Consider the following 15,686-nt stretch of genomic DNA (forward strand, 5'->3'; position numbering starts at 1 on the left):
AATCTTTTTTTTTTTTTTTTTTTTGTCTTTTTTCGTGACCGGCAACGGGATTGCAACCCTCGGTGTCGCGCCCGCACCGCGCTCAACCAGTGAGCGGACCGGTCTCTATATGGGATCCGAACCCTCGGCGGGAGCGCCGCTGCGCTCCCAAGCGCCGCACTCTACCGAGTGCACCACTGGGCTGGCCCAACACATATCTTTAATATAAGTCAGTGATGAGGGAATCATAGGGGTATAAACAACATATTGTGGGATCACATAGGAAGGAAGAGTAATTCTGCTCATGGAAGATGACTTTGTGTCTATTGGAGAGACTGGTAAGTAATCTGGTAGGGAGATTCGACATCAGGCAGTCATCATGGAAAAATTTGCAGAAGACAAGTGTTTTATTTATTTATTTTATTTTATTATTATTATTTTTTACATTCTATGATGTTGTTACAGAGCAGTTGGGAGGGAGAGGGAGAGGAGAGGAAATGTGATGGGAGGAGAAGGAAGGAGGAGGGTCAGGGTTGAGGCCTGTGGTACTCTCCACATTCTCACAGGGGAGACAAGGGGGCTTTCAGAAATGGCTTGGTCATTGCTGGGCTGGGTGCAGATGTCAGGGGGGTGTGGTAAAAGCCTTTGGCCCCCCACCACCCCAGCTTGGGAACCCAGGGCTCTTCTTGCTGCAGCTTGGTGGTCATCACTGGGCTGGCTGCACATGCTGGGGTGGCATGGCTGAGGCCCTTGGCTGCCCCACCACCCCAGCTTGGGAGAGCCTGGGGTGCTTCCTGCAGCAGCTTGGTGGTTGTTGCTGGGCTGGCTGCAGGTGTGGGGGGAGTGTGGCCGAGACCCTCAGCCCCCCAATGCCCTGGCTCAGGAGAGCCTGGGGAGCTTACTGTGGCAGCTTGGTGGTTTTTGCTGGGCTGGTTGCTCGTCTTGGGTGGCATAACCAAGGTGCTCAGCCCATCCCCCTTTCTGGCTTGGTAGCCCAGGGGACTTCCGGTCCTTCTAGGTGTTTTTTGATGACATGAGACCTTTACAAGTTAATATCAAACTTTGTCTCTGGTTGTGGGTACTTTTCTTTCAGTTCTGTGTAAGATTATTTGCTGTTCCCACCACTTAAATTGTGCTGGAACTAATTTTTCGTCCTTTGCTTACTTCTAAAATTGGGGAACTTCCTGTGGGGACTGGTACTTGAGCTCTGTGGTTGAGCTAAATCGCTGCTTTGCTGCTGATTCCCTGGGGAAGTCTTTATGTGCAGCTCAGGTTTTAATTGACTTTATAGGTACTTCCGGCTCTTGTGAGATCTGGTGCACCTGGATTGTGTAGAAATTCTGGTCTAGGCCTGAGTCTTTACATCAAACTGCACCCCATGCAATTCTATATTCCTGACCAGTCTCCTCTGTGTGGTCCTATGCTGCTTGGGGTGCACCTCAGCTGTCCTTGCTGTGCCCGTGTTCCCCCAGTGGGCCCGTCTCCCCCACCACCTGTGCTCCAAACACTTCCCATGGGATGAGCCATGCTCTGGTCCCTTGTGATGGCTCACCAGCCTCTGAGTGGCTCCTTTTTTGCAGTTGTTGTGGCTCCTAACTCCTATATGGGTCCACAGGAACCCTGTTAGTGGTCTTGCACCAAGGCCCTCTTCTCCCCTGCTGCCTCCGACCAACTTCACATGAAGGGCACAGCTGCGGCTTTTGCCAGCTCCTGCTCTGTGCACTGAGCAGCTCCAGCCTGGAAGTGGCCAGGATTTGAAATGGTCCAAGTGGTTTTTTCTTTCTCTCTTCATGGCTTCTCCTGCCTTCATGTACTCCATACGTCTCTCCTCCTCTTCCCCTGAGCTCTAGCAGCCCTAGCTTGGCAGTTGTTGCTTTTTTATAGTTGTAAATTGGTTGATTTGTGGGAGAGAGTGACGCTGAGGACTGTCTATGCTGCCATCTTGACTGGAAGTTGACAAGTGTTTTAAAATGTCACTTACGAACTCACAAACTTTTTGACACTAAGTAAGTCAAGAGAAAAGAGTTTACAAAAAAATTCGTCCTGAATATAATCACACCACCATGGGCTGAAGAGAGCAACTCTTTCCATGGTGTACAGTACCATCTTTCTTGTTTTTCACCCCCCCAAAACCTTTTCCAGATTACTTTCTCTTATTGCAGCAAAAATAATATGTAGTTAGTGAAACCACAAGCAATTGCTTCCATAGTCAACACAAAATACAGAAAATAAATGGAAGACCAATTTCTTTGTTTTTTTAATTATGCAGAAACCAAACAAATGTAATTAAATAAGAACGGGTTTGGGCCAATCTATGTTATAAGATGCCAGTGTTTATTAGGCCAATAGCTAAAGATAACAGTTTTTTTTTTTGTTTTGTGTTTTCCGGTGGCTTGCTGGTACAGGGATCTGAACCTGTGACCTTGGCGTTGTAAGGTGGCGCTCTAAACAACTGAGTTAACCTGCCAGCCCCCCAGCTTTTTCTTTTAATTTAACAAATACATATCTTTTAAATCCATCCTTAACTTTCAATACCATAACTAACTTTACCATTCTGCTGTGTACCCACTGAAGCTTTTTTTTTATTTGCACATATAACTGTACAATCGTCCGAGCTCATCCCATACAACCTATCCAAGTTCCAGTCCAGAGTTCCTAAAGGCCCCTGAGGTAAGAGTAAGGGCTGGTTGCTCTCCTCCTTTCTGGGCTACTCTATTTCTGTGTAACTCTAGTTGCAAGCACGCAACCTTAGATTCTTGTCACTTCTCAAAAACGGAGTGCCTTGGCTACCACCTAAAGCATTAAAGAAAAGTGATATTATTTTCACGAACGTTCTCTTTATGCCTAAGTTTCTAGGTCTACCCCTGTTACTGAGAAAACGGAGTTAACGTGGAGAGCTGTGTTTCACATCCACTTTGAAAACACAACGAAGAATTGTAGACTTTCATGTGATACATTACAGAAACCTGAACAGGGAGGATCAACCAAATACCACTTGGACTTAAAAACAGCTTGAACTACTCTTCTAGCCAGCTCAGTCCCAGAGTGGTGGAAATGCGGAAATCTGCATTCTGGCCTCATTTCAAGATGGCTGCAGTCCCGATTTCAGTATTTCATTACGCAAAAACCTTCCATTTAAAAAACATGTCAGTTCCTTGGTCTTTTCACTACGACTAAACCACACGTCCATGGCATGGTTACAAAAGACTTCCCCTGACCATCAAGGAGCGCCCTTGCCTTGAGTGCAGCTTTAAATGACAAGCAACAAGGGGTCCGAGAAGGCCAGGTGTCTTTGCTAAGCCCGAGTTTCTTTTACCCAGTCATCTTTCGTGTATCTTAGAAAACGTTTAGACACAAAAAGGGGGTCATTAGTCTCAAGATATTTTTATGGGAGGGATGATGATAAACCGAACACAATGGCCGGAGGACCTAACGCCTTCCTTCAACGGCTGCTCCCCCCCCTGCTCTCCTCCGGCCCAGCGCCTGCAAATTCCCGCCTCGACTCCACCCACCGCGGGGACACGGTCGCGGTGAGGAGGCCCCGCCCCGCCGCGCCCCGCCCCGCCCCGCCGCTGGTTCCGTCCCTGGATCCAACGGGGTATGGCCCAGCCCTAGGGGCGGCCCCGGAAACGACGTAGAGACGCGCCCTCCATTTTGTGGAACGCCAGAGCTGCTAAGTGCGTCAGTTGTGGAGAGACGTAGACGAGTTAAATCCTGGTCTGTGGGAGGTAGACGACTCCGTCGCAGATTACGGCCCCCTCTGGGTCTCAGCCGCCAAAGATTCTGTCCGGTAGGTGAGTGGCTCGCTTTGAGGGCAAGGCTTCTCGGATCGAGGCTTCTTCATGGCCGCTCAGATCGCGAGTGGCCGGGGCTGCTCTCTTGGCGGAGGACGGCGTCTAATGAGCGCAGTCGATTCGAGGTGGGCGCTGGGGCACGTCTCCTTGGTGTTTGAGGGGTGCTGAAGGTGGAAGGGCGGTCGTGTTTTGGGTCGTTTTTACACAGGGGTCGCGCGCCCCTCCCTATCTCTTCGTCATCCGGCCTCCTCGAGCGGTGGGCCGGGATCCCTCTGACTTTGCTCGGGCTGCCGTGAGCGCTTTTTGCGGGCGGGCATAGGGACTCTGGAACTGTGGAGAGTGGGAGGGTTGGAAAGGGAGAAGGGAGTTTGGCACGCGCGGCCCTCCCGGTCGCAGACTCCGCTGCCGCCATTTTGCGGCCGCCGAGCGCACGCCCGCCGCCGTGTGCGCAGGCGCGGCCTTGGCGTCGCGAGATTCCGGCTTTCCTCCGCTGTGACGCCCACGGGTGGCGGTGACGCGTGCGCGGCCGGCCGCCATTGGGCTGGCCTTGCGGAGGGCGGGGCCGGCTCCGCCCGCATTTCTCGGCCTTTCCTAACTGCGGCAGATGGGAGGGGGCCCGAGAGTCGGGGAGGGTGCGCGGCTGCGCAGTTGGAGAGGCGGCAGTGGGCGTTGCGGTGGCTGCGTCTTGGGCCCCGGGAGGGATCGTTTTGGGAGCCGAGCGGTAGTTTTGTCTCCAAGGCACCTGGCCTAGTTTGAGCACTCGTGGCAATTTTGGTTATCGCACCACTGGGTAAATATTTTATGCCATTTGTGTTTTTGATATTTTGACAAGGGATATGTCTATGACATTCATTGGTACTGTCTCGACTTAATTATTTCCTAACAGGAAATACTAGCCGGACATCATGAGTGGCTGTCGAGTATTTATCGGGAGGCTAAATCCAGCGGCCAGGGAGAAAGATGTGGAAAGATTCTTCAAGGGATATGGACGAATAAGAGACATTGATCTGAAAAGAGGCTTTGGTTTTGTGGTAAGTATTCAGAACTGGGTGAAGGATCATTTTGTTGTTAAGTAGGTAAAGCTTTTGATAAGCAATGGTTTTGATCTCATTGAGTTCAGGTAGAATATTTGTCCTCAGAAAATGTTATGTAGCCTTGAGGCAGTGGGTTAAAATATTAAGATAACTGCTGGTTTACTGGAACCTACTCTCAGTCACTTAGCGATTAGGTTTATCTGTATGGTAATGTCGTTTACATTTCCACTTCCCATCCTGTTTCACTTTATAGTGCTCTTAATATGTTGTAGAATACACATTTAAAGTCATGTTAAGTAATTTATGCTTATATGCTTATTTTTTAGGAATTTGAGGATCCGAGGGATGCAGATGATGCTGTATATGAACTTGATGGAAAAGAACTCTGCAGTGAAAGGTGAGAATCTTAGTTTTATGACTAGTTAGACCTGGGATATAGGGCAGACTAGGTCAGCTGGGGTGTTTTTTTAAGTAGATTTCCTATACAGCTTAAGTATATCACGGAATTTTTTTCTTTTCTTTCTGTAGGGTTACTATTGAACATGCTAGGGCTCGGTCTCGAGGTGGAAGAGGTAGAGGACGCTACTCTGATCGTTTTAGCAGTCGCAGACCTAGAAATGATAGACGGTATGTAATGAGTGGTTGGCTGCTTTGAACAATCATTACTTCAAGGGCATTACTTAAAGTTTGGGAACCATTAGCAATAAGTGATTTGGGGATGTACTATGTATCTGTTTTATTATTCTCAAGTTAGAACACTGTTCCTGATGAGTCTATGTAGAGTCATATAGAATAACACAAATTGTGATGATGAAAAGCATTTCAATTGCTTTTCATGTCTGACTGCTTGAACATGCCCCCCAATTCAACACAAGTGCACATTGCTGCATTTCTTCCATTGTGAATACTCATCTTTTTCCACAGAAATGCTCCACCTGTAAGAACAGAAAATCGACTTATAGTTGAGAATTTATCCTCAAGAGTCAGCTGGCAGGTTTGTTGAAATACAGTTTTGAGATATTTTAATGTGGCTTTTTTAAAAAGGTTAATGGGAAGTTAATATTTTGTTAATGTTTTATTAAAAATAATTTTATCTTTTATTAAATTAATAGATTTAATTGAATTGTAATGTTAAAAATCTAGTTAACTGTAACTGGGGGATGTTTCTAACTTTAATATTAGTGATGAAATGTAAATGTTTTGAGGATATTTTTTCTTGTTTTTTAAAATCAATTTTAACCAAATATTAAACCCTTTATTTGCCAGCCTATCTGTGTCGTTGGCCTTATGACGAGGAGTGCCTGTGGGTTATCCTAATCGTTGTCTTGGTCACTCTTGGTTGGGCCTGGTTGACTTTGCCAGTCAGCTCCTACAGTGATCATTTGGCCACCTCTAGATCTGTGTTTGCCGGTCTAGACGTAATCGGTGCACTTACTTGAAGTGCCAGGTTGCAGCGATCCCAGAGCGCTGATAACGTGATCTGATCCCTAAGTTGAAAGCTGTCTTCCTGTAACGCTTCCGAATAAGAGGTCCTGGTCGCAAAGAGTTGAAAGATACGAAATTAGGTGGTCGTTGGAATCCTGATCGCAGTAAAGTGGTCCTTGGTAACTGCTCAAGAGTAGAACATGTCTGCATCCGCCAATAGTCTGCTAATAGGGAGGGCTGTGCGATTAAAGGCTTCCATCGATTGGGTAGTGTCCTTCAAGTGGGTGGCGAAGAGCCAGTCGGGCATATGTCATGAAGGTTTCTCCGACCGATTAATGGTTTGCTGCTTGACTAGCCTAGGGAAATATTAATAAAGGTAAAGTAAACTTTTTTAATGACATATGGGGCACAAAATAACTGGTGTCTTGTAAATGTTCTTTTTTTTTTTTTTAATTATTTAAATATAAAGCTTCTACTTTAGTCTTTAAAATATGTACTGTTTCTTTTTTGTTTTTTTGTTTGTTTTTTTTCCCTTTTGTATTGAACTCAGTATAGACTAATACTACTTTAATGTTAAAAATCTGAATTTCCTCTAGCATTTTGCTTAAAAGCAATATGCTATTTGCTTATTTCGTGCCCTGACCTTTTTTTTCAATTCTGATAGAATACAAGTGTGGTAAATGCCATGTTTGTACTTTATCTAACATCTTCTCTTTCAGTAGTCTTGTTTTTATACCATGTGATTGTTTGTGTGTCACCTTTCCTCTTCTCTGCTTAACACAATTGGTCTTGTGTTAAGGATCTCAAAGATTTCATGAGACAAGCTGGGGAAGTAACCTTTGCGGATGCACATCGACCTAAATTAAATGAAGGGTGAGTATGAACTGGAGTTTGTGAAAGCCTTTTAAAAAGCCCTGAAATTTTTACTGTGAACATTTCTGAGGACTTAAAATGAACATGCTTGCATGCAGTGGTTCTATACCAGGGATGATTTTGCTCCCCAGGGGACATTTGGCAGTGTCTGGAGACATAATTTGGTTGTTAAAACTGTTTTTTAGGGTGCTACTGGCACCTAGAACACAGAAACTTCTTATATAGACTGTTACATGCAGTTTGCAAAACTATGGGATGTATGTACTTCAAAAAAAAATTTTTTCCCTTTTCCATTTTAGGGTGGTTGAGTTTGCCTCTTATGGTGACTTAAAGAATGCTATTGAAAAACTTTCTGGAAAGGAAATTAATGGGAGAAAAATCAAATTAATTGAAGGCAGCAAAAGGCACAGGTATTTCTTTAATATTTTTAAGTCAAAAGTTTCATTTAGTGGATTTGTAAGGAGGCCGATTCCACCCCTTCTCTTTTCCTTTACATAGTAGGTCAAGAAGCAGGTCTCGATCCCGTACCAGGAGTTCCTCTAGGTCTCGGAGCCGATCTCGTTCCCGTAGTCGCAAGTCTTACAGCCGGTCAAGGAGCAGGAGCCGTAGCCGGAGCAAGTCTCGTTCTGTTAGTAGGTCTCCTGTGCCTGAGAAGAGCCAGAAACGTGGTTCTTCAAGTAGATCTAAGTCTCCAGCATCTGTGGATCGTCAGAGGTCCCGGTCCCGATCAAGGTCCAGATCAGTTGACAGTGGCAATTAAACTGTAAATAACTTGCCCTGTGGGGGCCTTTTTAAAAAAAAAAAAAACAACAACAACAAAAAACCAACAAAACAAAAACAAATTCCCAAACCATACTTGCTAAAAATTCTGGTAAGTATGTGCTTTTCTGTGGGGGTGGGGTTTGGAGGGGGGTGGGGTTGGGCTGGATATCTTTGTAGATGCGGACCACCAAGGGATTGTTAAAAACTAATTGTATTAAATGTCTTTTGATAAGCCTTATGCTCACATTTTTGTGAATGTCTGAAGTATATAGTTTGTGTATATTGACAGAGCTCTTTTATAACTAAAGCAAGTTTAATTTTTTTGTACTAGGAAAATTCAAATATGTTAACTCAATTAGTTTAATGCCTAAATTAAACTAATCGATAGCTTTAGACACTTAAAAGAGCTCTAAATTTGCTTGTACATAAAGGCTTAATTTGAGTTTTCCTTGTTAGGGTCAAGGGTGTCTTCCACTCACCCTTCAACAGCTGCAGGACAGACCCATTAAAACAGCTGTTATTGATAATAAAATATTACAAAACTGCTTTTTTTGTCTGTCTGATGAAGGTCTGTGCTCTTGATTTTTCCCATTCCCATCCACATGCAATGCATTTAAAACACATCTAGAATTCTGGTGGTGTTTGGTATGGTTCTTAAATATGACTAAGAGTTGTTTGACAGTTTCCCTGGTCTGTGTTCCCCCCCATGCTTTCCCTTTGTCACATGACTGTTGATATTGGGTTACTTAGGCTTCCAGAGCCAAGAGGACAGTGTGTTTGGAAAGCAAGTTACAAAATTTAATGTTTCTTGTCTACCTTAAAAGGTTTTAATAATCTTGATAGGCATAAAGCTTTTTATCGATGAATATGAATGCTTAAGGGACTTCTACATGCTGCTGCTTTTAGTCCTGAGACATGTATGTGACAATATATGTTAAGGAGAAACAATTTAATAGTGTGAAGACTGCCTAAGGTTGTACATCCATCTTTTTTAAAGTGTTAGAGCCCAATACTTGAGCCCTCAGACCCTGCCCTATAAGTGTAAGGAGATGAGCTTTATTGTTCTGGGAATCTCAGACTGATTGGGTTTTTTCTATTCCAGATAAATATTTGGTTACAGTGAATAACATGTACTTAACATCTAATTATAGTAGCCAGACACTTTTTAGGTGCTTTGTATATTTACTGAATCTTTAGTACTGTAATGCACCACCATTTTACAGAAGGAAATTCAGGGATGGTTCAAAGAATGAGTAATGGTGGGTTGATAGAATTGAGGAATTGTCAGGTTCCAGGAACTTGAAGCCACATACTGACTTTCTCACTCTTGGCATAGCCTTTCAGGGGTTTTGAGGAAGGCAGAATTAAAAGCACTAGAAGAATTTGGCATTTGGCTTCCCCAAAGTGCGGGGGTTGGGGAGTGGGAAAATCTCCTCAGGGGTGTTGCTGGTGGTGGGGTTTGGAAGATTTTTGGTATTCTTGTATAAAGGCCACTTCCCTCTGTTTCGAAGACTAGAACTTAGGCCACAAAATTGTAAAGCTGATCTTTTAATATGAGCCTGAGTCTAGGAGGAGTTTGTGGCTGGTATACCTATTTCGTTGAAGGAACTAGGTTTACTTAAATCTGAAGTGGAACCTAGAGTTTTCTTTGTGATGTGTCTCTGAAGGGCCCTACATGTCATCCTCAACTTTGTATCACAGGCAGTTTTTTCCTCGGGTTCTAAATATGGAATTCAAGGTGGTGTACATACTTAACAGTTAATGTTCTGCCACTTGACTTTGTTGGTTTTTCTCCTCTCTTGAGGACTTGAGCATACGTGTTGATGTAATCCTACGGAAAGTTTTAGGACCAGCCTTTGTATGGTGTAACTTAATATTTCTTTTCTCTAGTTCTTTTCTAAGGACAGTTTGAATACCTCATGTTCAACCCTACCTTCCTCAAAAGCTAAGCAAACTTGTTCGTTACTTTATTGTGTGTAGTCTCGTAGCATATTAGGTCAGCTAGGTATTAGGGAAAACAATTTGGACAGATAAGCAGATACAGATAAAATCTGTAAAAATGATAGGTGGTAGACCTTTTCAAAAATCTGCATTTTAAAGAGGATATTAGTGACCCAAATTGGTGATAACGTTCTGGTGTTGGGAGTATTTGTTAGCCCTGCACACTTACAAAATGATGCCCTAAAATTATCGTGGTTTTATTTGTACCTGATCATATTAAACGGTAAAGTCACAGGTAACTAGGCATGGTCAGCTATTTGCAAGTGTTATTATTAGTTCATTAACCCTTAATGCTTGTTTGCAAGATGAGTGATAATGCAAAGTGCTTAAATTTCATTAGAGAAAATTTGAAATTTGAGAATTCTAGCTATTTTTCTTTGAATCAGGAAACCACTCATTTTGGCAGTAGTTTTGCAGTACTCTTTGAGTTTTGTGGATGCTTTATGTGAATACCACTGACAATTAATGAACTTATAAAATAGAGAATTTGTGGAACAAGATTGATAGTGTATGTTTGTTTTCTGAATTTTCCTTGTTGCAGTTTGTCCCCTCTGCTACTGGGATTGTATTCTCCAAAAATTTTTGTTTCATTATGGTTGTGAGTAGCTATTTTGAGTTTGTCTTGTCTAATTACTTTTGTGTTTTACCTTGTTTACTTTTGCATACTTAGTGTCATACTTGACTATGTTCTCAGGAGCTCTAATCTAATTATTAATGTCAAAAGAGAAGGAGTGCATGTGATCTGGGTTTTATGGGTTAGAACTTCTGAAGTGTTAAGCTTTTTTTTGGTTGGGTTGGGGGGATGGCTGGCTGTTACTGGAAACCAAACCCTTGACCTTGGAGTTACAAGACTGCTCTAACCAGTGAAGTCTAATTTCGTAGTACTCTTGAACATGTATTTTCCTTTTGGGTCACAACAAGGAATGGGATTTTTTATTTGATTAATGGGTAGAACACCCATTTATGGATTAGTTCAGGAATTGAGTGACTTTTATATGCTTATCAGGCTTTGTTCTAGAGATCAAGGAGCAAAAGTCAGATTTGGTTTCTGTCTTAGAGTCAGACTGTTTCCTTTTATTTTTTTTAAACAAGTACCAAGTTATAAGCTGGGTATAGGTGGGGCTTCTTTGGTAGAAGTGTTCTCTGTCCTCCAGGTCAACACTGGATGATTCTGATAGGTTTGCTGGAGAAGACTCAGACAAGGCTTGGTGTTCCTTTCATTTTCCTCTTTGGTATTAACTTTCTGACCAGAATCCTGGCCACTGGAGGAAAGGCTAGGTTGTGGTCGTACCGTTTCCCAGGGTACCTGGAATTGTTTCTTCAGTTGCGGCAGCTGTGTAAATCATTTTTGTTTTATCTGTAAAATTAAAAATGGTCAAAGGTGTGGAGGGAGAACAACAGTAATACAAGGCTTGCTCATTCTGAAAAATACAAAAGTGCTAGTTTACCCCCAAGGGTATGCTATATATGTATTTTCTGTCTTTATCATCTCCTCTTCCATGATTTACTCTTAAATTCTGGGGAAAGATTTGCTTTACTCAGTCTCCCCTCATGGTAGTAGTAGTAGTAGTAAAAGGCCTAATAAATTAGAATATCGAGTCTTTATTGTCTCACCTCCCACTTCTTTTTACATGCAGTAAAACAATGGGGGAGCTGGGTCTATGCAAGCAAAGACAACTTGCATTCTGGGAGTGAGGAGGAAGGGCAGGGAGGAAAAGAGTTTTAGGGAAGTCTTACTCGGAGAGTTCCCAAACGCTTTTCCCTCCCCTTCTCCCATGCATTGGTTTACCCCCTTTCCTGCCCGTGTAGATGTGGTGAGGAGCTTAGAAGACAGGATCAGGGTTCATCTTTTGTGTTCTCCCATCTCGGTAGAGAGTTCAGGGGTCAAAAGAACAAAAACTTTTGATACATTCTTCATCCTGAGAATAGCTGCTTGGGAGTATTAGTTCCAAAGAGAGAAGTTGCTTTGACTTACCTGGACTTTTGCTACTGGGTTCTCTGAGGTGTATTGTGAAGGCAGTTCTTTTTAGGTCTTGGAAACTAAAGATTCAGAGTATTGCCCTTTGAGGGCATTCCAGGCCGTTCTGGGACTAAAAATCTCAAACCTGGGAACCTCGTTGATTGTTCACCTACAAATGTCTCATTCATTCGTTCATTTATTTTTTAGTTATTTTTGGTAAGAGGGTGGGAACTTCACTGGGTAACATCTTTTTAGTTGGTCTTAGGTAAGCATCAGACTAGACTTCCATAGTTCCACTGTGGTTTTGAACCAAAGTTTATAAGTGCTTTTGGAGTATGGTCAGTCATCTATTGGTTTCTTTCTGACTGCTGGATAATCAAGATGGTATCTTAGCTAACTGCCAAGAGAATTTGCGCTTGCTAGTATTACATAATGAATTCATAACACACACGCTGTAGGGAAAATAGTGTGTTTTTCCTGGGGTGTAAATCACAATTCCCAAGGTCTAGCAAAAGTCTTGAAGGGGGGTCCTCAATTAAGTTAATGGGAAATCAGGCAGTTGAAGGATTTGGGTAAGTGATTAGGAAGAATAAAAAGGTAATGTGGGGTTAAAGTGCACTTTGAGGAGGGGACTCTGTTCTTGAGGTTTGATTATATTTTGAAGAAAATGAAATACCATTTTAGAAAAGGTGCTATATTTGTGCAGTTATCAGATTAAAGTATAAATCATTAAGTTTATTGTGGTAGCCACTATTTAAGTAGCTTATGCTTAAAATTGGTTTACTGTATAATCAGAGTTGAATCCTTTTTTTGATTTTGCGTTTTCACTTGTATGGGGTGCCAGTGGTGGTGCTGGGTTTCTGACTTGATTTCAGGACTTGAGAACCTAGTTCTAAAAAACACTTCCTGAATGCATGTGAGGAGAGGCCTTTCACACAGCTAATATCTTAGAACTGTCTAATGTCTGAGGCAGCTATACTGAGGAAATGGTCTCCCACTTAGACAAAGCAGCCAAAATTGTCTCAGTCCTATGAGGCAAACTATCTGAAGCTTGCTTTATTATACCATCTAAAAGGCAGAAACAGTGCAGTAAATGGAAGTAGCCTTGGTTCTTTAGGGTTTCTTGTACACTTTTGGTGCTGTCTGGTTTCTAATCATTTGATAAGAATTAAAGCCCCATCCAAAAATATCCTGCTACATACTTGTTTGTGGGTAGGCTCAGGTCCAATGTAGGAGCATAACTCAAAGGGGGGATGATTGAATATTCACCCTTTTGGAGCTTGATTTTCTCATAGCACCGAAAGATGGCGATGATGAGGAGCCCTTCTACAAGCTGGAAGATCATATAGAGAAGAGGAAAGAAGAAAAGTGGTCCAATGACTTCAGGGGGAAAGGTCACGTTGAGGATGGTGGAACAGAGTTGAACATTTTGGCATCCAGTCTCCATGCTGACAGTGCGTCTGCACCTGTATAAGTGAAAAAACCAACCCCGTATGTACTCATAGAAGGGACGTGAGGGAGTAACTTTGCTTGCCCTTCCCCTCCTTCCCGCTTGGCCTACTGGATAGTCCAGCATAGGAAGATGGAAGGGAGCCAGGTGTGTGGAGTGCACATGGGTTCAGGAAAAGTCTAGTACCCCTGTCTCATAACACTAATCTGGCTGTGAGGAGGATGGTGACTAGTAGGTTCATGTCAGGAAGTTTTTATGAGAGCTTTTTGAATAGTTTGGAAATGAGTGATTTGTCTGCTTTTGTAGGATTGCCAAATTAAAATTTAGAGAAATATCTGGCTGGTGAGGAATGAAAGAAAGGTGTGAGCCAGTATCATTCATTTGCTTATAGGACAAATACAGTAGAAAATATAGTAGAAATAGTTTGTTTCAACATACAGTGGAAAATAGTCTGCCTGAAATGTCCAGGATCTTGTCCTGTTGCTAAATTTCTGCCTTAGACCTCTAACACGAAAACATGCAATGACTAAAAACAAAAGCCTGATCTTGATAGCCTTACTATCTATGGAACACATTCTCTTGGTTTCGTTTTCCATTTTATGGCTTGAAGAGTGGGATGTTTACATTTAATGAATGCTCATTTAATTCATTGATTGCACCTTAGCATATTAAAACAGTTGTTACCTATTTTTTTAAAAAAAGACAGCACATTCATTAGCAAGTCTACTGTGATGGCACTTTGTATTGTGGCTGTTTATTATGGTCTGTTTTAGTGAGAGTTAACATGACTGAGTGGTCATTGGCAACTTTAGTACTTACTATATCATGTATTATATCCTATAGTAATTTGTTCAGCTTTTTGGAGGGAGGGGTGCTATTAATGTTTAGACTCCTTTGTAAGTATATGTCTACTATGGCTGGAAGAGGAAAAGTCCTCCACTACTCTGTATAGACAGGGTGTTTGATGTTCCCACACCATGTCCTCAAACTGTTCCCCCAAAGTAGCAGCTGTGTTTGTCAATTGGACTGTAGCTGAGGTCCACAGCTCTTTCAGCTCTGAGTGCCACATAATAGAGCTGTCACCCAACAGTGTTCTTGTTGGGACAAAAGCCTAGGCAGAAAAGGAGGAAAAGTGGGAAAAGGAAGAGTATAATCAACGTCTGTCACAAAGACGTGAAGCTATCCTGGTGCCATTAAGTATCAGAGAGTTGGGCTGGAGATAGAACCTAGGCTCTGGAGGGGGGTACATTGCCATCAGCTATTGCTGTTTTGATTAGATGCCTTTGGTATCTGGATTTAATTTATGTTTCTAACCCTTTTAATACTTTCTCCCCTCAATATTTCTCCCAGTCCAAAGTTTCTTGTTCAGTTAGTGCATTTGAACATAATGCTAGGAAAATACCTTGCCCAGATCTTCGGTTCCTGTCCCCTTACCATTATCCTGAGAGACCTGGACAAGAATGAAGCCCATGAGACAGTGGGACCTAAAGTAATACCTACCGTCCGTTAAGGCGAAAGAGAAAGGAGAGAATGTAGCCCAGCAGGAAGCCGATAAAAGGCATCAGCGAGGAGGTGGCCAGCAAGTGCGGTGTCATGACAAACATGATGCTTTTGCCCACATTGATGGCGGAGAGGACTGTGATGGCCACAGAAGACAAGGCGACGGTGATTGTCCCTCCCTAGGCACGAGGATAAGAGGAAAAGGCAATTAGGGTGGGGAATGGGGAGAAGTGTGGAAGCACAGGTGGGGTATTGGAGGTGGAAAACACTTTAATAAAAAATTAGTATTTGAAGTGGAAGGGAATATAAAAGACCTATGTCTTCTTTTTAGATTTCTTATTAGCTAGGAAGCTTGGAGGACAGAAAACTGATTAATACTTTGATAACTGAAAACAGTCAAGTACAACTTTTACTTTTTGGGGGTATCCAAATCCACAATCTTGGCGTTATAAGGCTGTGCTCTACTAATCAACTGATCAGCTCACAACTTTCACTTTTGACACATCTCTGGGTAGCAGATTTTCAGTGAAGTGCTGTAGCTCTGAAGGAGTGAGATTGTTCAGGCCTCCTGCAAAGTGGATATTGTAAATTAAAAGTTTTAAAGTGATTATTTTTGGAGCTGGGATACACATTCCTACAATATTGTCATTGTTCCGAATATTTTGGAACTCATCAGAACTTCTACTTGTCTCAAACACCTCTACTACAGGTAGGGGCTTCATCTGTTTTAGGATGAACTTGACTTCTGGAAATTGCCAAGACTTCATTTGAAGCGAAGCTGGTAAACAGGGTGGATGATCAAGCCAAGTAATGTAGTTTTATATCCAAAGTGATGTGTAACCGTTAAGGGACAAGCTTACTTTCTTTTTTTTTTTTTTTTTTTTTTTTTTTTTTTTTTTTTTTTTTTT

The 15,686-nt window shown here is 42.5% G+C and overlaps 2 protein-coding genes across 4 annotated transcripts in view; one reads left to right on the plus strand and one right to left on the minus strand.

Moving 5' to 3' along the window:
• Positions 1-3,635: 3,635 nt before the first annotated feature.
• Positions 3,636-8,413, plus strand: SRSF5 (serine/arginine-rich splicing factor 5). 3 transcript variants are annotated; one of them, XM_008585401.1, is made up of 8 exons: positions 3,636-3,773; positions 4,660-4,804; positions 5,134-5,204; positions 5,336-5,434; positions 5,732-5,801; positions 7,032-7,105; positions 7,405-7,515; positions 7,607-8,413. In XM_008585401.1, exons 2-8 carry the CDS (start codon positions 4,679-4,681, stop codon positions 7,863-7,865), a joined length of 810 nt encoding a protein of 269 aa, XP_008583623.1. In that variant the 5' UTR covers positions 3,636-3,773; positions 4,660-4,678; the 3' UTR covers positions 7,866-8,413. The 3 variants fall into 3 exon arrangements, with proteins under 3 accessions (XP_008583623.1, XP_008583621.1, XP_008583622.1); XM_008585399.1 differs by having other exon boundaries at positions 3,641-3,898; positions 7,604-8,413; XM_008585400.1 differs by having other exon boundaries at positions 3,641-3,769; positions 7,604-8,413.
• A 4,583-nt stretch (positions 8,414-12,996) lies between these two features.
• Positions 12,997-15,686, minus strand: part of SLC10A1 (solute carrier family 10 (sodium/bile acid cotransporter), member 1) — a gene marked incomplete at its 5' end in the record, with an annotated part of 6,847 nt that continues 4,157 nt past the window's right edge. Inside the window, 2 exons of the mRNA XM_008585403.1 lie at positions 12,997-13,294; positions 14,779-14,957. Coding sequence (XP_008583625.1) covers positions 12,997-13,294; positions 14,779-14,957 — 477 coding nt within the window. The remainder of the gene's footprint in view (positions 13,295-14,778; positions 14,958-15,686) is intronic.

The sequence above is a fragment of the Galeopterus variegatus genome, unplaced genomic scaffold (genome assembly GCF_000696425.1).
Source record: "Galeopterus variegatus unplaced genomic scaffold, G_variegatus-3.0.2 Scaffold3554, whole genome shotgun sequence".
NCBI lineage: Eukaryota > Metazoa > Chordata > Mammalia > Dermoptera > Cynocephalidae > Galeopterus > Galeopterus variegatus.